This window comes from Chiloscyllium plagiosum, chromosome 22 (genome assembly GCF_004010195.1).
Source record: "Chiloscyllium plagiosum isolate BGI_BamShark_2017 chromosome 22, ASM401019v2, whole genome shotgun sequence".
NCBI lineage: Eukaryota > Metazoa > Chordata > Chondrichthyes > Orectolobiformes > Hemiscylliidae > Chiloscyllium > Chiloscyllium plagiosum.
The window spans coordinates 1,728,914-1,752,056 of NC_057731.1; the positions used below are offsets into that span (position 1 = coordinate 1,728,914).

Below are 23,143 nucleotides of genomic sequence, written 5' to 3' on the forward strand. Positions count from 1 at the left end.
TTTGTCAGGGCCTTTGTTGCACCGCAGCCACAGTGACAGTAACCCTTGCTGTGGGCTGGATCCATTGGTCACGGTCCTAGTGAAGCTGTGTGGGGAGTATTAGAAACAGGACAGGTCCTTCGCAGTGAGAGCAGTCAGCATTCACGTCACAATTATACAATTATGTCATGCAGGGCTTAGTACTGTATGATTTGCGGCAGTGTGTTCTTGTGGTGCATATTTTTATAATGATTACTCAATTAATAGTTCTCTTTTTAATCACTAGTATCTTTCTTATAAATTTCATGTTTTAATATTTCTCTGTTTTGCTCAGATCTTCAAATATATTAGTTTTAACAAGACGATGACCCAGTTATCCTCAACCTTAGCACGATGTGCTAAAGACATCCTCGGTTTTGCGATTATGTTCTTCATTGTTTTCTTCGCCTATGCTCAGTTGGGATATCTTCTTTTTGGAACTCAAGTGGCGAACTTCAGCACTTTCCTCAAATGCATGTGAGTACTTCCTAGCTCCCGATCATTTATATGATAACAGAAAGAAAGCATCTCACAGCTATTGTAACAAATCAACCCAACGCAGTTTATTGTTTCTGCTCTTGCTGTGCTCTCAGGTCCCCGTTCCTCTGGCCCTGATTCCCATGGGAATAGACACAAAAATGAACCAGAAATGTCTCTATTACCCCTGCTAAGGGTGAGGAATGTTAAGTAACAGAGTCCAGGGTCTGAAAGCTGACAATCCACTGAAGAGGAGAGCCTGTTTGTTGGGTCCTGAAAGAGTTGATGACACAACTAGCACATGCATCATTGTGATCTTCCAAAATTCCCTCAATTCCTTATGGGGAGGGGGATGGGCCTGGTAGTATTATCACTGGATTATTAATCCAGAGACCCAGGTCACATTCTGGGAACACAGGTTTGAATCCTGTCACAGCAGATGGTGCAAATTGAATTCAATGAAAGTCTGGAATTAAGAATCTACTGATGACCATGAAACCGTTGCCGATTGTCAGAAAAAGCCAGCTTGTTCACTAATGTCCTTTAGGGAAGGAAATCTACTATCCTTACCTGGTCTGGCCTACATGTGACTCCAGACCCTCAGCAGTGTCATTGACTCTTAATTGCCCCCTGGGTAATTAGGGATGGGTGATAAATGCTGGCCCGAACAGTGACACGCACATGAATGAATAATAAAACAAATTCTAAAGAAATCCCAATGGATTAGAACATCACAAATAGAACAACAACATCTTATATTTGGGTTCTATCTTTTAAAGTAATAAAGCATTACAGCATTATAAAACAAAATAATATACTGAGCCATTTAATGCAATATTAGGTCAGGTAACCAAAAGCCTGTCGAAGTTTTAATTACTGTCTTAAAGTAGGGAAGTGAGAGAGAGATGTTATGGAGGAGATTCCAAAGCTTTGGGATCTGGCACTGAAGGCTCTGCCACCAATGATGCAGTGGATAAAGGAAGGGGTGCTCTAGTAACCTGAATTAGATACATACAGATATCTTGCAGGGACTGGAAGATATTACAGAGATAGGGAGGGACAAGACACCGGGAGGACTGAGAACAAAGATTTGCATTTTAAAATCAAAACGGTGCTTAAATGGGATCCAGTGTGGGTGATTGAGCACAGGGGTAATAGTGGGACAGAGTTTGTGAGTGAGGACACAGACAGCAGAGTTTCAGGTGAAGATAAGTTAACAGAGAATACTGTGGGCAGGGGAGCACTGAATATTCAAGGCTAGAATATTAACAAGGCACAGGTGAGGGGTTCAGCAGTAGATGAGCTGAGCTGTGGCAAAGTCAGTGATGGTCAGCAGATTGAGGTAAGTGGTCTTGATGGAGAGGTTGCAAACTCAACTTAGGATCAAACATGACACCGACATTGAGAACAGAGTGATGTAATCTCAGGCAGTTTCCACAGAGGGGGACGGAATCAGAATCTAGGGAACAGAGTTTGGAGTGGAAACTAAAACAATGGCTTCTGTCTTCCAACTGTTTATTGAGAGAATGTTTCTTCTCATCCAGCAGTGGCTGTGGAACATATGAGCACACAGATCAAGAACAGGAGTAGGCTATTCAGCTCTTTGACCCTGCTCGACCAGTCCGTAAGATCATAGCAGATCCAATTGTAACCTCAAATCCACCTCACCCCAATAAATGTAGCCCCCTCACACTTGCTTAACAAGAACCTATCCACCTCTGTGTTAAAAATAGTCAAAGAGTCTCCTTCCAGAGAAAAAAACAATTGCCTGTTTTTAAATGGGTGACCTCTCCACATCCAGCTGGTCAAGTCCCCTCAGGGTTTTACATTTCAATCAAAGTCTTCTCTTATTCTCCTGAATTCCAGAGAATACAAAGCTAACCTGTTCACCATCCTCCCATTGCAGGTATTACTGCAGTAAACTTTCTCTGACTTTATTCCAAAACTATTTACGTCCTTCCTTCAATAAGGAGAATGGGAAGGAGCAGGGATATGGAGTAAGCAAATCACCCATGATCTTATTAAATGGTGGAGCTGGCTCACGGATCTGAATAGCCTACTCCTGCTCCTAATTTGTATGTTCAGTCGTAACTTGAGAAAGAAAAGAGGTCATTGGAGACTGGTTAAAGTTTTGTCAGGGTAGTGGGGTCATGTTTTTGGCGAGAGAGAGAGAGAGGCAATGACAGATAAGCAACATTGCCCGAAGGGAGAAAACTGTTAACAATCTAGCTAATGTGGTGGCCAGGAGGGGAGAGCTGTTCAAGTGGGAATAGGATCAGGAGTGGGTCTCTTGGATAAGCCAAGTTTGGAGGGCATCAGGGGGAGAGGAGACGGCGGTCCGAAACCTGTTGATCTTCCAGCTGAAGGAGTTGACCCCGACTGAGTGTTGCAGACTGGCACATTCCAAGGTCCAGGACTATGTGTTGAGGGACGCGCTGAAGCTTGGGGCAACTGTCGCCACGGCGCGGTGGGGAAAGACCACCGTGTAACGTCTGCCTGCCTAAAGAAGAACAGGGGGCCCATGCAGTCATTTGGGCTCTGCTGACGCCTCAGCTTAAAATGTAATCGTACTGACCTGTAAATAGGAATGATTACTCTGTTTCGGTATGCAAGGAAATGGAATGTTTACATATGTATGGCATGTCCAGTTGTATAGATCATCAAAATATTTATGAATAAAGTATATTTTTGAAAATTAAAAAAAATAAAAAAATCAGGGGGAAAGGAGACAAAGCCAGGGTAATGATGGAATAGGGCTTGCATTTCTGGAACAGAAATCCAGTGACAATCTGAACCACCTCATTCAAACACCTCCTCCCCTACCTGTGACGGGCTGTGAGGATCCAGTGTTGGACTGTTTACTCTCCACAGGACTCACAAGAAGGGACTGCCTGAGCAGAAGCATCCAGAGGACCAGTCTAATGCTGTGGAGAGCTGGGTTCAAATCCCAGGGCAGCTGCTGAATGTATAAGATCTGGAACGTGAGGCTAGTTTCACCATCACTGAAACTACCAGCAATTGCTGTGAAAACCCTTTCAGAAAAGAAATCTGTCATCCTTGCCCAGCCTAAAATATAAGTCACTCCGTTAGCTGTTAAGAGCCCTCTGAAACATCCCAGTCAGTAACTCAGTTCAAGAGCAGTTAGGGACTGGCAACAAATATTGGCCCAGCCAGTGACAGCCATATTGCCAGTGACAGCCATATTGCATGAAAGAATTTCTGTTAAAACTCGAGAGGAAGGTGTGAGTCAGGGTTCAAGCAGAGAAGGGAGAGTGGTGTTAGAGAAAGTTTGACTTGGTGGGAGAGAAGAAGGGGATTGTTAGAGGAAGTTTGACCTCGAGGGATAGGGGGAGTGGGTGTTCGAAGAGGTTTGACCTGGAGGGAGAGGGGAAGAGGGAGGTGATGGAGGAGGTTTGACCTGGAGGAAGAGAGGAAGGAGGGGTGTTAGAAGAAGTTTGACCTGCTGGCAAGGTGAAGGGGGAGGAGGTGATGTGACAGGGGAAGCTCATCAGATGACTTTTATTTTTGTGACAAAGAAGCTCATGAGTTCCTCTGGTTTGTTGGAAGTGAGGGTGAAGAAGATACAGGAGAGGGATTTAAGAAGATGGTTACAGCAGGGACTATTTCTGAATTGGTGGATGATGCTGGGTTTATGAGCTCTTTGACCAAGGGAGAGCAGGACTTCATGTGGTGAATAGCTGAACCAGTTATCCACAATACACTTTCAATTCAGTGTCCCTGGCACTTGAGGGAATTGGTATGAGGGCCACATTGGTGGAAATGAGCAGGATGAGGGAGGGCAATGGTTTTACTGGAGATTTAGATTTAGGTTTTATTGTCACATGTGCTCAAGTACAGGGTACAAGATGACAGTGTAACAATGTCATCACACATGACACCTTCTTAGGTACAAAGTGTCTAGGTACAAAATCTTAATTACAGAAGTAGAAGAATAAAGAAATAAGTTAAGAAGTTTAGCATTGCAATCTTATTCTTATAAATGTAGAAAAATAAAATAAAAGATCGTATCAAAGGTGATTAGGGCTGCAGTCCAGTCAATCAGTAGATGCTGAGATTGGATGAAAAGTTCCACAGTTGGGGTGTTGAATGGAAACTTGTCTGTCTATGTCCTTACTGGCACCAAGTCCCATTCCCCCTACCACCCATGTGCTTGTTGATCTACAAGAGTTAAGGCAGCAAAGCCATGGAAGAGGTTTCAGCAGCAGATAAGCAAATTACAGGCAAACTCACGCTACATGTGGAGGCCAAATTGTACATTCTGAGTGATGGAATGGATAGCTTGGCAATTAGCTAATCTCAGGGTCAAATATATCAGCAGGATTGCTAATGGACTAGTTTAGTCTCAGAAGATTGGTATGGAAGGGGAGGAGGTCAGTTGCTAGGAAATGGAGGGGGAATGGGGGTCATAATCAAACTGGTCCAATGGAAGAATTCCTGATTGACAGTCTGATCAATGAGCAACAGGGGCAAGAGAGAGGGGGTGGTGATGGAGAGCTGGGTATCATCACCAAACAGGTGGAAACTAATCCCGGAAAGAGGAAGAGAGAAAAGACAATTAGGGGCCACTTCGACTGATATCAATCATTGGAATCCATCATTCAGCAAGTGGCAACAGGACCTTTCAAAGTTTTCAATGTACTTGCAGTCAGTCACATGGTTTACTATTTCTAACACTGCTCTGATGTCTTTGCAGCTTCACTCAGTTTCGAATAATCCTTGGTGACTTCAACTTCGATGAGATAGATAATGCCAACAGAATCTTGGGTCCAATTTATTTTGTCACCTACGTTTTCTTTGTCTTCTTCGTTCTGCTTGTAAGTTTCAGTTTGTGTACAACTGGAGGTTGATTTTCTAATGACAGTCAACAAATGGGGCAAGTCTTTATTTAATGGTGGGATTGCTGACGCAGAAAGAGAGATGGACAAATTCTAAAGTGATTCAGAGCCAGCTGATAATAAAAATGCATGTTTTTCTCAGTGATCTTGTTAGGCTAAAGTAAGACAAAGGCTTAGCCAGGTATATTCTAGGAGGTTGGTGCTAAGTGTTATATTTTAATATTGCAGTCAGTCAGTGAGTGAGTAAATGAAGCCTCCTCAGTCATTCAAATGAAGCCTCCTCAGTTGTAAATGTGTTTATACTGTTGATCTCAGCTACTCCCATTGGCAGGACATCCATGTTAAGGACATAACAAATAGAAGCAGACAGACCAGTCAGCCCATTGAGCTTTCTCTGCCATTTGTGGCCAATCTTGAGCTTTGACTCCACTTTCCTCCCCTTCTCCCATATCCATCCATTCTCTGACAGACTAAAGTCTCTCTCTCGCTCTCTGTCCTGGCCTTAAATCAATTCAATAATGGAACATCCATAACTTCCTGAGATAGAAAATTTCAAAATGTCAAACCCTTTAAATGAACAAATTTCTCCTTATTGCAGCCTGAAATGCTTGGCTCTTTATCCTGAGTCTGTACCCCTCATGATTGAACATTTTCACTCTGTCAGCCTCTGCCCTGTCCAAGCCCCCTGTCCGAGGAGCTCTCTTCTCATTCTTCTGGGTAGCTGAAGGCAGACAAGTGTAAGGGGACATAGATAGAAGCAACACTGTTCAACAGCACAAGAGAATACAGCCCTGCAAAATACTCCAGGCCCAGTCAAATTCAGTGAACCCATCGCAAACCACTTGAGAGATTAGTCTGAGATCACCCATGAGATTTCAGCCTGACAGACCAGTCTAAGAGATTGCCCCTTGAGAGATCATCCCATGAAGATCACCCGAGAGGTAATCCAGACAGATAACCCTGAGAGGTCAACCCCTGAGAGGTCACCCTGAGAGATTAACTCAGAGGTCAACTTCTGAGGGATTCACCTGCTGAGACATAGTATCAACCACTGAGCAGGAAGAACGTGCAGTGCCCTGGCCATCAATCCACCTCATTGTCAACAATAGCTTGACCAGTCATTCATTCATGCATTCATTCATGGGACGAGCTGCCAGAGGAAGTGGTGGAGGCTGGTACAATTCCAACATTTAAAAGGTGTCTGAATGGGTACATGAATAGGAAGGGTGTAGAGGGATAAGGGCCAAATGCTGGCAAATGGGACTTGGTTACATTGGGATGTCTGGTCAGCATGGACGAGTTGAACTGAAGGGTCTGTTTCCATGCTGTGTAACTCTATGACTTTATCCCTTTAGCTGCTTGTGAGAACATGCCGTGGAAAAGTGGGATGTTCTCCCCACTCTGAATGCCTCATTGATCTCCTGTGAACTTAAAAGGAATTATGAATTCCTAAGGAAAGTGTAGTTAGATTTGGATCGCACGACTGATCGCTGGACTGTTATTCCAGGGAACCTGGTAATGTTCTAGGGACAGGAGTTCAAATTCTCCCATGGGGGACATTGAATTCAATAAAAAAATCTGGAATTAAGAGTCTAACAATGACCATGAATCCATTGTCAACAGTCAGGTAAACCCATCTGGTTTGCTAATGTCCTTTAGGGAGAGAAACTGCCATCCTGACCTGGTCTGACCTACATGTGACTCAAGACCCCCCTCCCATTTATCTGTCAACCCCCTTGGCCCAGAAGCCTCATTCCTGATGAAAGACTTATGCCCAAAACATTGACTGTCCTGCTCCTCGGATGTTGCCTGACCGGCTGTGCTTTTCCAGCGCCACACTCTTTGACTCTAGACCACAGCAATGTGGTTGACTCTTAAGTGCCCTCTGGGTAATTAGGGATGGGCAATAAATGCTGCTCCAGCCTGCAACACCACATCCTGTGAATGCATAAAACATAAGAGGCTGGGGAGGGCCTGGGAAAGTGGCTGATGGGTCAACATCATTAAGAGGGTTTTATGAGCAACCATCAGCATTGGTTGAAGCGATGTCAAAAGCTGCAACTCAGGCCATTTAAAAATAAGGGACACTGGACCCGAAACATTAACTTTGATTTCTCTCCACAGATGCTGCCAGACCTGCTGAGTTTCTGCAGCAATTTCTGTTTTTTTTTTCTGATTTCCAGCATCTGCAATTTTTTAAAAATTGATTTTCCCATTAAGATATTGCCTGGAACAAGGAAATACAAACACAAAGAAAGACAGGAAAACAGCAGAGTGATGCAAGAATGGCGCAGAGTAGACAGAAGCAGACTCTTGATTAAGGGCTCTGCAATGTGAGGTCCCAAAATACTAGGATGGAGAGTGAGGGGAGTGAGGCTTTGCGATGCATTCCCAGGGCCTGAGGCTGTGGAAACAATGATACAAAACTCCCAGGTGGTGACACAAATATTCGATGAACAGCTGAAGGATAATATTGTGGAAGTCATACCAGAACTGGACAGGCAAACATGACTCAGTATTTACTGGCTGGCACCTCAAACGCCGAGAAGTGGGGTTAAGATGATTTTTTTCTGCAGTGAAATCGACACATTTCTAGAAATGAACCAATTGTTTACAATCTGAGATTTTTGATCCAGTTTAATGATTATTAAATTTACAGTAATTAATTTGTACAACTGTTTTACAAGACACTATTCTCTCTTTCAGAACATGTTCCTGGCGATTATAAATGATACGTATTCTGAGGTGAAAGCTGATCTCTCTGTTCAAAAGAGCGAACTCCAGATTACAGACTTCATTAAACAGGTGAACCTGTCTGTGACAACACTCTTTCTCAATAGTCCCAGTGAAAGCCTTCCATTGGGGAATGATTAACACTGATCAGATTGAGATTTGGTGGGGATTATACATATCAACCCTATGTTTATAACAAGGAGGCATTAAATTAGTTCTTGTTTGTTCCTGGAACACAGACCAGAGAGTCTTAGACCAGAGAGTCTGAGTGGCAGAGGTCCTGCCAGCTGGGAGATTGCCCATCAGCGCTGGCAGCAGAGGTGGCTGAACGCAGCAAGAAGCCTGAGAAGGCAAATGGACCTCACATTCCTGAGGGGGATGGGGGGAGTGGGCTTTCGGTGGCAACCCCCTGAGCAGGATTCCACCTCCCTCAGGTGACTGAGAGTCACTGTGAGCTCCCCCATCAGGGCTGATGGAATCAGAAATGGAGAACTGATCTTGTTAATAAAACCATCCGGTTTAGCAAAGCCCCTTAAGGGAAGGAAATCTCTCACCTCCCCAGTTGGGATCCTAACCTAGCTGCTCAATTTACAACCGCTGCAGGAAAATCAGTGAATTATAAAAATGAATGCCATAAATATCAAACAAATACACACCCTGTCCGGGGGACCCTGTAAACAGACGCATCCTGTCTGGGGAACCCTGTAACATAGACATACCCTATTCAGGGGACCCTGAAACGCAGACGCACTCTATCCAGGGGACCCTATAACATGGACACACCCTATCTGGGGAACCCTGTAACATAGACGTACCCTATTCAGTGGACCCTGTAACATAGATGTACTGTAATCAGGGAACCCTGTAACACAGACGCACCCTATCCAGGGAACCCTGTATCATAGACACAGCCTATCCAGGGAACCCTGTATCATAGACACGCCCTATCCGGGGGACCCTGTATCATAGACACGGCCTATCCAGGGAACCCTGTATCATAGACACGCCCTATCCGGGGGACCCTGTATCATAGACATGGCCTATCCAGGGAACCCTGTATCATAGACTCAGCCTATCCAGGGAACCCTGTATCATAGACACGCCCTATCCAGGGAACCCTGTATCATAGACACGGCCTATCCGGGGAACCCTGTATCATAGACACGGCCTATCCGGGGGACCCTGTATCATAGACACGGCCTATCCGGGGAACCCTGTATCATAGACACGGCCTATCCGGGGAACCCTGTATCATAGACACGGCCTATCCGGGGAACCCTGTATCATAGACACGGCCTATCCGGGGAACCCTGTATCATAGACACGGCCTATCCGGGGAACCCTGTATCATAGACACGGCCTATCCGGGGAACCCTGTATCATAGACACGGCCTATCCGGGGAACCCTGTATCATAGACACGGCCTATCCGGGGAACCCTGTATCATAGACACGGCCTATCCGGGGAACCCTGTATCATAGACACGGCCTATCCGGGGAACCCTGTATCATAGACACGGCCTATCCGGGGAACCCTGTATCATAGACACGGCCTATCCGGGGAACCCTGTATCATAGACACGGCCTATCCGGGGAACCCTGTATCATAGACACGGCCTATCCGGGGGACCCTGTATCATAGACACAGCCTATCCGGGGGACCCTGTATCATAGACATGCCCTATCCAGGTAACCCTGTATCATAGACACAGCCTATCCAGGTAACCCTGTATCATAGACACGGCCTATCCGGGGGACCCTGTATCATAGACACGGCCTATCCGGGGGACCCTGTATCATAGACACAGCCTATCCAGGTAACCCTGTATCATAGACACAGCCTATCCAGGGAACCCTGTATCATAGACACGGCCTATCCGGGGGACCCTGTATCATAGACACGGCCTATCCGGGGAACCCTGTATCATAGACACGGACTATCCAGGGAACCCTGTATCATAGACATGGCCTATCCGGGGGACCCTGTATCATAGACACGCCCTATCCAGGGGACCCTGTATCATAGACATGGCCTATCCGGGGAACCCTGTATCATAGACACGGCCTATCCGGGGAACCCTGTATCATAGACACGGACTATCCGGGGGACCCTGTATCATAGACACGGCCTATCTGGGGGACCCTGTATCATAGACACGGCCTATCCGGGGGACCCTGTATCATAGACACGGCCTATCCGGGGGACCCTGTAATATAGACACACTCTGTCCAGGGGACCCTCTTTTCATAACTGCCTGAGGCTGAGAGAACACTCCCACAGACCTGGTCAAACACCAAACCGACACCGTCTGAGTCAGAACTTACAGCCAATGCCCATCAACATCCATCAACATATCCTGCCCTATCACAGATGGCAGTACAGTGCTGTACAGTCAGGTAGAACTTGCGTCTTCAACATTGACTCATCATTGATCTGTTCAAACATGGGCAAGGAAACTTCCTTCTGAATATCACGTAATGTCCTCCCTTGGTTATTGAATGCATAATCCTCCATGTTGAGCAATACTTGAGGAAGCACTGAGAGTGGCATTAGATGTACTCTGGGTGGGGTATCTCAGTGTCCACCATCGAGTTGCCTGGACACAGTACTACTGATTGAACTGGTCAGGTCCGAAAGGACACAGCTGCTAGACAGGGTCTGCGACAGGGTGGACCCTCATCCTTCCCAATCTGCCAGCTGCAGATGCATTTGTCCATGACAGTATCAGTAAGATTGACCACTGCACAGTTCTTGTGGAGATGATGTATCACCTTCATATTGCAAATACCCTTTATCATGTTGTGTAGCACTAATCACCGTGCTAAATGGGACAGATTGTGAATAGATCTTGCAACTCAAGACTGGGTGTCCATGAGGTGCTGTAGGACATCAACAGCAGCAGAATTGCACTCCAACGCATTCTGCAACCTCATGACCCGGTATATCCCCCACTCAACCATTACCATCAAGCCAGCTGATCAATCCTGGTTCAGTGGACAGTGCAGGACGGCATGCCAGGAGTATTGGTGCCAATGACTTCGATAGCAAAAGTAATGAGGTCCTGAAAGCCGATTTCAGGGAGCTAAGCAGGGGGTGGAAAAACAGGACCCTGAAGTATTAGTGTCAGGAATGCACCCCCCTCCCCCCCCCACCCCCTGCCCCAAACCCACATGTTATGCCCAAACAACTGGAGAAAGTAGTAATTGAACACATGACTGAGAAACTGGTGGAGGTGGGAGGCATCGAATTTGGGCAAACTGCCACTTTTGAGGAAGATACAAGGTTTTGTAGTGGTATTGGAGAAAGTTGAAATTAGATTTGGCGAGGAATGGGAACCTGGGAGTAAATTTCGAGCAGGGAACGGGAGGCGGATATCTAGTGAGTGACTCTGAAAGACAGAGGAAGTAGGGATTAAAAGTGTCCAGCACAGGAATGTGGCAGTGTTAAAAAATGCATATCTGTAAACAAAAGGAGTATACTCAATAAAACTGCTGAGCTGAGGGTACAGATTGACACCAGTGGTATGGTGCCATTGCTATAATAGAAACTTGGCTTAAAGATGGACAAATACCCAGGGCTGGATAGACTGAATCTGAGGCTGCTAAAAGAAGTCATGGAGGAAATGGTGACCCTTTTCCAATTCCTCACTACACAAGTGGTGAGCTATTGAATACAACAGCAGGAATGTAGTGCTGCAATGATATTAGCCACTGGTTAGGCTGGAGCTGGAGATTTGTGTACAGTTCAGGTCACCAGATCACAGGAAGAATATCATTGCACAGAGAAAGTACAGAGGAGATTTACAAAACTTGGTTTGGAAGTTGCAGCTGTGAGGAAAGGTTGGATAGGCTAAGGTTGTTTTTCATGGAATAGAGGAGGCCGAGGGGTGACTTAAATCCAGATGGACAAAATACCAAGGGGTTTTGATAGAGGGAACAGGGAAGGTCTGTTTCCCCTTGAGGAGAGATCAGTTACTAGGGACAGACATTTAAGGTGATCAGCTGGAAGGTTAGAGGGGATCTGGAAGTGGGATTATGCAGATACGATGGACTGAATGGCCTCTTTCTGTTTTGTGATCCTAACTCACTGTCATTAACTCCTGCTGTATGCTGTGTGAATTGACAGGGATATAATAAAGCTTTGATGAAAATGAAGCTGAAGAAGGAGCGAATATCTGATGTGCAGAAGACTCTTCAGAATGGATCCAAAAAGCTGGATTTTGAGGATTTCAGAAGCAATCTAAAGGAGTACGTATGTAATCGCTCTACATCTGAAGTTCAGTAATTGGTTCCAGGATATGTCTGAGCGAGAACAATCCAGTTTTCTGAATAGCTGGGGAATAAATACTGGAGCTGAATTTCCTGGATGCGCACTAATTGGGAGAATTTGTGAGCAGAAATCCTTCTCTTATTTATAGAAGAGAAACAACATTATAGATACCAGAAACCTGAAACACAAACAAACAGAGTTACATATGTTCTGTATGCAAAAATGACCCTGAGCCTCCTGTTGCCTATCATCTCAATACACCACCATGTTCCCTGGTCAATATCTCTCTCCCTGCACTGCTGCAGTGCTCCAGCAAAGCTCAGAGCCTCTCATTTTCCACTTGGGGACCCTGTAGTCTTCAGGAATCAATATCGAGTTCAATAACCTTAGAGCCTGAACACCTTCTCCCATTGTCCTCAACACACCCTCCCACGCACCAGGCTTTGTCATCACACGGGCTTATGCCACAACCCAATCCATTGTCGGCTATGACTGGTTCCCATTAGCAGTCATCAAATCCCTCAGGTTGACCTTTACCCATTGTTTTGTCCAATTGTTTTTCTCTCTCCCTGGGCTCCATCTTCACCTATCGTTTACTCCTCCGCCCTGCACCCACTCTATCTTCAGCTGATACACCAACCTTTTCAGAACTACAATACGTTTCAAGGAAGGGTCACTGGACTCCAAATGTTAACTCTTGATTTCTCTCCACAGATGCTGTTTGTTTTTGTTTCTGATTTCCAGGGGGACAACTCTAAACTAAACTTTTTATGCAGAAACTATCCAATAATGCTTCAAATACCAGCCTGAGAGCCCAAGAATGTGCAATTTTAACCCCACTCTCCACCACAGCTGTTCAAAGCAGTAAGGAGCTATGAGGGAGGAGTTGGCCAAAGTTCAATGGTACAATACCTTAGCAGGGATGACAGTGGAGGAACAATGGCGGATATTTCTGTGTATAATGCAGAAGTTGCAGGATCAGTCCATTCCAAAAAGGAAGAAAAATCCTTTGAGGAGGCAGGGGTTGCCGTGGCTGATGAGGGAAGTTAAGAAACATATATGTTTCTAAAGTTAAAAGAGAAAAAGTATAACATAGCAAAGATAAGTGGGAAAACGATGGACTGGGAAGCTTTTAAAGAACAACAAAGGATTACTAAGAAGGGAATACGCAGAGAAAAAAATGAGGTACCAAGGTAAACTGGCCAATAATATAAAGGAGGATATTAAAAGTTTTTTTAGGTATGTGAAAGGCAAAAAAATGGTTAAGACTAAAATTGGGCCCTTGAAGACAGAAACAGGGGAATATATCACGGGGAACAAAGAAATGGCAGAAGAGTTGAATTGGTACTTCAGATCTGTGTTCACTGGGGAAGACACAAGCAATCTCCCTGAGGTAACAGTGGCTGAAGGACCTGAACTGAAGGGCTCCTGATGAAGGGCTCTTGCCCAAAATGTCAATTTTCCAGCTCCTCGGATGCTCCCTAACCCTCTGTGCTTTTCCAGCACCCCATCCAGGAGTTATTGGAGCCTGGACCTGCTTTCTGCTGTCCCCAGGCTAACATTTTGGGCCCATGGTTCAAACACCACCATGGCAGATAGTGAAACTTCAATCCATGTAAGCCTGGGATTAAAATTTAGTTTAATGGTGACTGTGTCACAATTGCTATAAAAACCCATTGCCTTCAGCTCTGTTATTATAGTGGACAGTAAAATGTATACACAGATCTTAACCGTAAATTGTCTGATAGCATTCTATATCCTGTTGTGGGGCAGGTAATGACCAGATTTGATGTCGGAGAGTTGTACTAAGAGTCATAGAAGCCCTTTAGCCCATTGTATCCATAATGGTCAATATTCTGATCTCAACTTCCAGCACTTGGCCTATGGCCTTGTATGACACGGAGCTTCAAGAGTTTACTTAAATCCTTCTTTAATGTCTTGGAGGTTCCTACCTCCACCATCCTTTTAGGCACCGAGTTCCAGACGCTTAAAACCCTCCGGATGAAAACGTCTATCCTTGAATCCCTCTGCATCTCTTGTTCATTACCTTAAGATTGTGCATCCTGGTTATTAACCCCTCTACTAAGGGAAGAAGTTTCTCCCTACCTACCCTCTCATTGTCATATACACCTCCATCATGTCCCCGTCTTACCTTTCTCCACTCAAGGGAAAACAACCTGAGCTTATCCTCTCTTTGTCACTGAGATGTTCCAGTCCAGGCAACATCCTGATAAATCTCCTCTGCACCTTTTCCAGTTCAATCACATCCTTTATACAATGTGGGGACCAGGACTCTACACAGTATTCCAGCTGTGACCTCACTAACATTATGTACAGCTCCATCATAACCTTCCTGCTCTTGTATTCAATGCCTTGACTAATAAAGTCAAGTATCCCGTATGGTTTCTTAACCACCTTATCTTCATGTCCTGCTGTTTTCACAGATCTTAACATATTGAAATGGATTTCCTGGGGAACAAATAGAAGTCGAGATCTCTTGGTTTGAGTTTTTAGAACAGTTTGGTGTGATTCTGACAATGCTTCTTGGGAAAGCTGGAGTTGTACATTCCTGATGATTTCCAGAGCATTATTGTCAGCTCTGAGATCTGAGCAGCCGAGTGTCATTGCAGCTCTGACTTATTTGAAGATTTTGTGAAAATAATTCAAAGTTTTTCTTTTAGCCTGGGTCACTCTGATGAAGAAATCAATGATACTTTCTCGAGATTTGATTCTGATGACAATAAGATACTGGACGAGGAAGAGCAGACTCGGATGCAGAATGAATTAGAAGAAAAGAAGGTAAGGAAATTAGCCATCAGCTCAGCATCGTCAGTGAGTGAGACATGACCTTTGACATAATTACAGTTAAAATTAATTGTCACAAATTAACTGGGAAGAGTGCCTGGACAGTCATGCCCCATTGCTCTACAAACCATCACACAATGTCAATAATCAGTAAAGTCCCAATGAAATCACAGAAATCGCAAATCTGTTTGACCGAATGTTACTCACGACAAAAGTAATTCACACCAGGTTTCATCAGGAACAGAAAAAGAGCACAATTGATTGTAACATAACATGAGCGGTGGAAAGAGAGGAATCCTAATGTAGTCCTGTGCAACTTGAATTATACCCCTTCAAAACATCAAACATAAACATTCCATCATGATAGAGACTTGAGGAACCACAAAGGCAAAAAAAAAAATCCCTGATGGGAGTCAGGTACAGGGCTTCTAGCAGTGGTTAGAATGTGGGCGAGAAAAAGCAGCAAAGGCTCTGCTACACTAATCATGGGGGAAAATATGCAGGTGGACTGGGAAAATCAGGATGGGTTGCAGATCCAAAAAAAGGAAGTTATGGAATATCTACAAGATAGACTTTTGGAGCAGTTTGTGGTGTAGCCCGTGAAGGAGCAGGCAATTCTGATTTGGTGATGTGTAACTGGCAGACTTGATGAGGGAGCTAAAGGTGAAGGAACCTCTCGAGGGAGGTGACCATAACCTAATAGAATTCTCCCTGCAGTTTGAGAGGGAGAAGCTGGAATCTGACGTAACGATATTATAATTGAGTAACAGTAACCACAAAGACATGAGAGAGCAGCCAGCCAGAGATGACTGGAAGGGGAGCCTAACAGGGAAGATGGTGGAGCAGTTTTCTGGGGGTAATTTGGGAGGCACAGCAGAAAATTCAATCCAAGGAAGAATAAACATATTAAAGGAGATAGAGCAGCAAAGTCTGATAAGGGAAGTCAGGGACAGCATAAAAGCAAAGGAAAAAGTTTTAAAATGTGGTGAAGGTTAGTGCAAAGCTAGTTTTGAGATGCCTTTAAAAACTAGCAGAGGATAACTAAAGGGACAAAGCACAAAGGGACTTGGGGATCTAGTTCAGGATTTTCTTAATATTAACATGCAGCTTCAGTTGGCAGTTAGGAAGGGAAATGCAATGCTAGCTTTCAGTTCAAGATCGCTAGAATACAAGAGCAGGGATGTACTGCTGAAGCTGTATAAGGCTGTAGGCTGCATTTGAAATATTGTGAGCAGTTTTGGGCCTCGTGTCTAAGGAACAATGTGCTTTTATTGGAGGGGTCCACAGGAGATTTACAAGAATGATCCCAGGGATGAAGGGCTTGTCGTATTGAGGAGCTGTTGAGGATCTGGATCTGTCCTCAATGGAGTTTAGAAGGATGAGGGGGATCTCATTGAAACCTTCAGAATCCTGAGGAGTCTGGACAGAGAAGATGTTTCCACTAATGAGCGAGAACCAAGACAGCCTCAGTAAAAAGGGACAAGCCTTTTTGAAGAACAAAGATGAGGAGGAATTCCTTCAGCCAGAGAGTGGTTAATATGTGGAACTCATTGCACAGAAGGCTATTGAGACCAAATGTTTAAGACAAAGATGGCTAGTGTCTTGATTTGAATAACAAACCATTAAATATGTTTACTATGGGTAGAAAGTCGAGATAAACACAAGTCCTTATATCACGGTTTAAAATTTTTTCTCTCAATGCTTTCAATTTTTCCAATATACACTGTTGTTTATAAGGTGATGGCCATCTTTGCTCTGATGGTTGATCAGGTAGACCTTGCACAAATTCCATCTGTAGCGGTTCAAGAAGGCAGCTGACCACCACCTTCTCAAGGGTGACTAGGGACAGACAATAAATGCTAGCCCAGCCAGCGATGCTCACATCCCACGAACGAGTTAAAAGAAAACACACATTTTGTTTTTTGGAACCATAAACTGAAATTGAAGTTGGAATTCTATGAGTGAAATAGCAGGAAAGTTATGCAATTTTAAAAAATCAATTAACATAATCTAAGAATGGTTACAGTGCAGAGTTGAGTTTACACTGGCTGTGTGAGTATTTGAACTTAGTGCTCATGACCTGTCTTTTCCCTGTAACCTTGTACATTGTTCCTATTTAAATAATAACCCATTGCTCTGCAAATGTCTCAATTGAACCTGCCTCCATCATACTACCAGGCAGTACACGCCACACCCCAATTACCTGCTATATGTAAAAGTTGTTTTCATCTGCATTTGCTTCGTTTTAAAACATCCTCTAAAACTGTCGTCTGGTTCTCAGTCTGTTTACAGTCAGTAACAGTCTCTCCCTGTCCACTCAGTCCAAGCCCTTCCTGATTTTGAAAACTTCTATAAACTTCCTCTTCGCCTCCTCCCCTCCATGGAAAACAGCCCCAACTTCTTCAATCTTCCCTCATAACTGAAATGATTCATCCCTGGAACCATACTCGTAAACAGCTGCTCTGTCTCTGAAATCCTTCCTGAATTGTGGCACTCTGATCTGTACAGAATTCTTTTTAACTTCATTTTCAGTTCATTGCCTCAAAAGATAAAATAAATGTTCTCTTTTTATTCATTCGTGTGGCATAGCTGTTGCTGGCTGGCTAACATTTATTGCCTGTCCCTGGTTGTCCTTGAGGAGGTGATGGTGAGCTGCCTTCTTGAACCACTACAGACCACCTGCTCTGGGTTGACCCCCAAAGCCATTAGGGAGGGAGTTCCAGGATTTTGAACCAGTGCCAGTGAAGGAATGGCAATATATTTTCAAGTCAGGATGGTGAGTGGCTTGGAGGGGAACTTGAAAGTGGTGGTGTTCCCGTGTATCTGTTGCCCTTATCCTTCCAGATGGAAGCAGTCGTGAGTTTGGAAGTAGCTGTCTGATGATCTTTGGTGAATTTCTGCAGTGCATCTTATAGATAGCTCACACTGCTGCTACTGGGCGTCAGTAATGGAGAGAGTGGATGCTTGTGGATGTGGTGCCAATCAGGTGGGCTGCTTTGTCCTGGATGGTGTCAAATTTCTTGAGTGTTGTTGGAGCTCCACCCGTCCAGGCAAGTGGGGAGTATTCCATCACACTTCTGACTTGTGCCTTGCAGATGATAGACTGGCTTTGGGGAGTCAGGAGGTCAGTTACTTACTGCAATATTCTTAGCCTCTGACTTGCTGTTGTAGCCACTGTGATTATGTGGGGAGTCCAGTTGAATTTCTGGTCAATGGTAACTCCCAGGACATTGATAGTAGGGGGATTCAGTGATGGAATACTCTTGAATGTCAAGGGACAAAAATTAGATTCTCTCTTGTTGGAGGTGATCATTGCTTGGCACTTGTGTGGTATGAATATTACGTGCCACTTGTCAGCCCAAGCCTAGATTCTAATAAATGTTTACACCACAGGAGGCAATTCAGCCCATCAGGTCTGTACCCATCAACAAAGACTAATGCTAATCCTATTTTCCAGGTCTTTGTCCATAGCCCTGGAGACCATGATAGTGCAACTGAAAATCTTAATGCTGCTTAAAGGTGACAAGAGTTTCTGATGCAACCACCCTTTCAGGCAGTGACCCACCACCCTCCAGGTGGAAACATTTCTCCTCAACTCACCTCTTAGCCTTCTATCTCGAGTATTAAATTAGTCTATGTTCCCGAGATAATGACTCCCTACTGTATCTCTGTCAACTCTGAGGGTGTAATTGATAAGACTCTTTTATTCACCACACAATGGCTAATATCCAGACCAGCAGTCAACTCCAACCAGTGGATAAGCAGACTTTCTTTGGGAAAGTATTTTTTTTTAGCAGACACATAAATTCCAAAACTTTTAAGGAGTTTTAACCTAATTCTGATTGTTTCTTCTTTGCCAATATCTTCACAACAGCATTGTCAAAGCTGTCTGTTTGTGTAACATGTCTTTTATTCAGAATGTCCCCTTAATTGAACAATAACTTTCTTCCAGGATTCCCCTTTTTTATGTAAATTCTTTCTGTTCTTCCTTTACTGTTTTCTCTGATAGAAACATGAGAGAAAAAAAATCAGCCAACTAACCCCTCAAAGCTCATTAAAAATTGAGAAGAATGGTAACAGTTCAAGATTAACCTTGCCATACTCACTACTCAATGTTTTAGAGTGCCATGTTTATGAGGTGCATCAGCTGTGGGCAGGTACAGAGCTGTCAACCCCTTGACAAGTCTGAAAGCAAACCATAGCACTCAAAGCTTTCTCACTATACAACAATGATGTTGGGTCTGTATAATTGAGTGGCTATTCTCAGGCTAAAGAGTATCATGTGCTGCCTTCTGCATTGTCTGTACTTTAAAGAAATGAGATCTGCAGTGATCTTACTGTAGGCATTGCACTGTTACCTGGAGGTGATCTATGCTCTGTCCATCTGCAGGGTGAAAATTCTGATAGTAGATCATTTCAGATTCAATCAGATCCAAACAAGATCATTGTGAAGTGTCACTCAAATATTGCCAATTGTTTTACAGATTGCTCTGAATGCTGAAATAGAAAGCTTGGGAAAGAATCTTGGGTGTCCAGACAGCTCACAGACTTTGGCCTATATGAAAAACAACAGCAACAAACTAAACAACGGTGTGACAGTCGAGGATTTCCAGATGTACGTATCTCAGTTTGGGGATGCTAAAGTGTTGGTATGAAAGGTCAATGGTACTGGTGGGTGGAAAACTCAGGTAGTTCACCATTCCAGCCAATGAATATACAGAAATTAGAGAAAGTGACTGCCAAAATCCCAGATTGTCATAAAAACCCATCATCCTCAATAATGTCCTTTAGAGAAGGAAATCTGCCATCCTTATTTGGTCTGACCTACATGTGACTCCAGACACACAGCAATGTGGTTAGCTGTGAACTGCCCACTGAAGTAGCTAAGCAAACCTTTCAGAATACAGTTCATCACAACCTCCTGAAGGGCAATTTTAGACAGGCAATAAATGCTGACCATACCAGGCAGCCAGTCAATGAATCATAGTGTCATACATTTACAGCACAGAATGAGATGATTCAACCCATTAAGCTTGTGCTGCTCTCTGATACATCAAATTAGAGAGTCTCACGCCTCGTCTCTGCTCCTTGTCGAATCTGCCCATGTCACACGCTTGGGAAGTGAATTCCAGATTGTAACCATTCACCTACATAATAACATTGCACTTTGTATCACGTTAGACTAATTGCCTAATACCTTTAATTGTCTCCTCTGATTCTTGATTCTTTCACCAATGGGGACAATTCCTATTTGTTCTGTCCAGACCCCTCATGATTTTGAAAATGTCTGGAAATATCCTTTCAACCTTCTGTAAGAACAGCCCCTGCAAAATCATCATGCCTGGAACTGTTGTTGTGAATCTTTACCACACTGTCCCTCTCTAAAGCCCTCACATCCTTTCTCATGTGTGATGCATAGGTTGGATGTAATCCTCCAGTTGAGTTCAAACCACAAGTTGATTATAACTTTCTTGCTTTTGTACACTATGTCTCAACTTACAAAAGGCTAGGATCCCATCTGTCTTTAACTGCTTAACCAGCCTGTATTGCCATCCTCATCAACTTGCACACATTTACCTCCTGGTCCCTGTACCCTTGTACCCTCTTTAGAATAGGATCCTTTATTTAACTTTGCCTCCACCAATTCATCCTACCAAGATGTACCACTTCACACGTCTCTGCCCATTCCACCAGGCTGTCTCTGTTTGCTCATCACTAACCTCCTCATAGTTCACACACTTTGTGTCATTTGCAAACTTTGAATTTGTGCTGTCTTCACCCCAGTCTAAGTCATTGACATCATTGCAACAGCCCCAGTAAATGAAATAAAGAACACAGAGCTAATGACTGACATAGTTTTGCAGAATAAATCTTTACGTAATGTTGTTGAAATATTTTCTTAGCAAATTTCTTATTAATATCAACATTTCACAAACTGACACTATTTTGAAATAATCTTTTTCAGGTTGGGGCATCGTGTTGTTCAGCTGGAACATTCAGTTAGCAACATTGTGTTGAAAATTGATGCAATCACTGTTAAAGTTGAGACAATGGAGAAAAACAAAGACATGATGGAAAAGCTGTTCAACATTTTTCAAAAGGCAAGACAACCCATTTGACTTTTCTTGTGTCATCTTGGAAACAAGACCACAATCTGGATGGCTTTAAATTATTGATTTGACCTTGATTCAAAGAATGGTAATGCTAAAGAAAAGGGTAAAGATTTGTAAAATTGTACAGTTTGTTGCTAGAATTCTGTTTCACTGAATATATTTCATACTGTTAATATACTGAAAGATATTCAGAGGAAACTGATATGCTTTATGTACTTTGTACCCATCTAATATTACATTCAGAGCTCCCAGAAGCTGTGGGAAAGCACAAGAGGTTGGAGAATCAAGTTTATACTGAAGGACTTGTGTTTACTTTCTACACATTTGAGGATATGTCTTCACCGAATGCATGGATTCACCCTCCTGTTGTTTACTCTGCTCGGTTTTCAATGCTTTTCCTGATTTAGAACCAGTTCCTCTGGCTGTTTCTCAAGGAACAACCTTTCACATTGCCTCTGCTAATAAAGATTTAAGAGGTCCATAACTTCTCAAACAATTTCTCATCATCTCAGCCCTAAACCAGAGATCCCTTTATCCTGAGACCGTGCCTCGTATTGTATTAGGCTGCTTGGAAGACCACAGCTCTTCTATGAATAGCAGTAACTTATTGAAATATGTTCATGTATAAGTGCCGACCTCGGGCTCATTTACTTTCAAGTATTTACCTGGAATGTGGCTGAATTCATAATGTTTGCTAATTAAGATTAATATTTTGCTTTCAATTACTTTCTGAAGGGTGAAGGACGGAATCTGACTGAACACCTGTAATTGTCAGAAAAGCAGTAAAGCCAAGACTCAGCAGATACATCGAGCATAAATCATTGAAAAGACTTCTCCAGATGAATTCATCTTGGCCAGGCTCTGTGAACTCCTCACCTCAAAGAATAAGCACAAGGTTCCTTTCTAAAAGAAAATTAAGAGATAGAAAGTTCCCTCATGTTTCTTTTGATTTTGTTTTATCACAATCCTCGTGCAGCCTATTGCCACTAGTAATACCCTGAGTCAGTCTTTGCTGCTGTGATCCTCATGGTCTGTAATTTGTGTATAATAGATAGACAGAGTCAAACGCGAGTACTTATGACCGCTGTAAAATATTTGCGCAGTGAGGATAATATTCTAGTGGGCTCAAATGCAAACATGTCACATAGGGGAAGGCACATTGGTGGAGATCAACTAGATATTATTATCCACACCTTTCCTGGACAGGTCTAAATTATAGTGGACCATTCTCATCCATAAACAATAAGCATTGCTGGCAAGGCTGGAGTTGTAGCAGTTTATTGGAACGCCGCTGGTGCAGTTCCCCTAGCTCTCTGTTGATTAATTTCAATCAGTTAAAATGACATAGTTACTGCACCCAAAACCTTACAGTAAGCTATAAACAAGGCACCAAAGCCTGTTCAGTGCCGTCGTGTTTCAGACAATACATGAATATGTACAAAGCAGCTCACAAGTTAGAGGCAATGCCATATTTTCAAGCTACAATTTCTCCAGATTACATGCAACTACATTTCTTACATTTCTCATCAACCCTTTCAAACTGACAGTCATAATTCTAATGTTCACTTCAGGTTGTTTCCTGTTTAACCTGCTGATCTGCTGAATCTGCTTCTTTGAGTCTCCCAGGTTACCTCGGAGATCTCAGACTGACACCATGTATCAGGTAACTCTGTTTTAGGCTGGCGCTAGACTATCCTGATACTTCACCCTAACCTGGCTTGAGGGGGCTAACCCTATTGTACATCTCAGTTCAGTGCAGAAGTGTTAATTTGGGAAAATACTGCTGGTGGGCAGGATATAAAATACATCACAAACTAGAACAACTTTTTATTTCCAAAAGGTGCAGAGTGCTGAGTGGAACTCTGCAGCTAC

The 23,143-nt window shown here is 43.6% G+C and overlaps 1 protein-coding gene across 1 annotated transcript in view; it reads left to right on the top strand.

Moving 5' to 3' along the window:
* Nucleotides 1-22,153, top strand: part of pkd2l1 (polycystic kidney disease 2-like 1) — an 86,927-nt gene extending 64,774 nt beyond the window's left edge. Inside the window, exons 8-15 of the mRNA XM_043712286.1 lie at nt 314-495; nt 5,210-5,330; nt 8,058-8,156; nt 12,210-12,331; nt 15,035-15,152; nt 19,643-19,773; nt 21,124-21,259; nt 22,007-22,153. Of these exons, the coding sequence (XP_043568221.1) occupies nt 314-495; nt 5,210-5,330; nt 8,058-8,156; nt 12,210-12,331; nt 15,035-15,152; nt 19,643-19,773; nt 21,124-21,259; nt 22,007-22,039 (942 nt within the window). The 3' untranslated portion in view covers nt 22,040-22,153. The remainder of the gene's footprint in view (nt 1-313; nt 496-5,209; nt 5,331-8,057; nt 8,157-12,209; nt 12,332-15,034; nt 15,153-19,642; nt 19,774-21,123; nt 21,260-22,006) is intronic.
* The last annotated feature ends 990 nt before the right edge of the window (nt 22,154-23,143 follow it).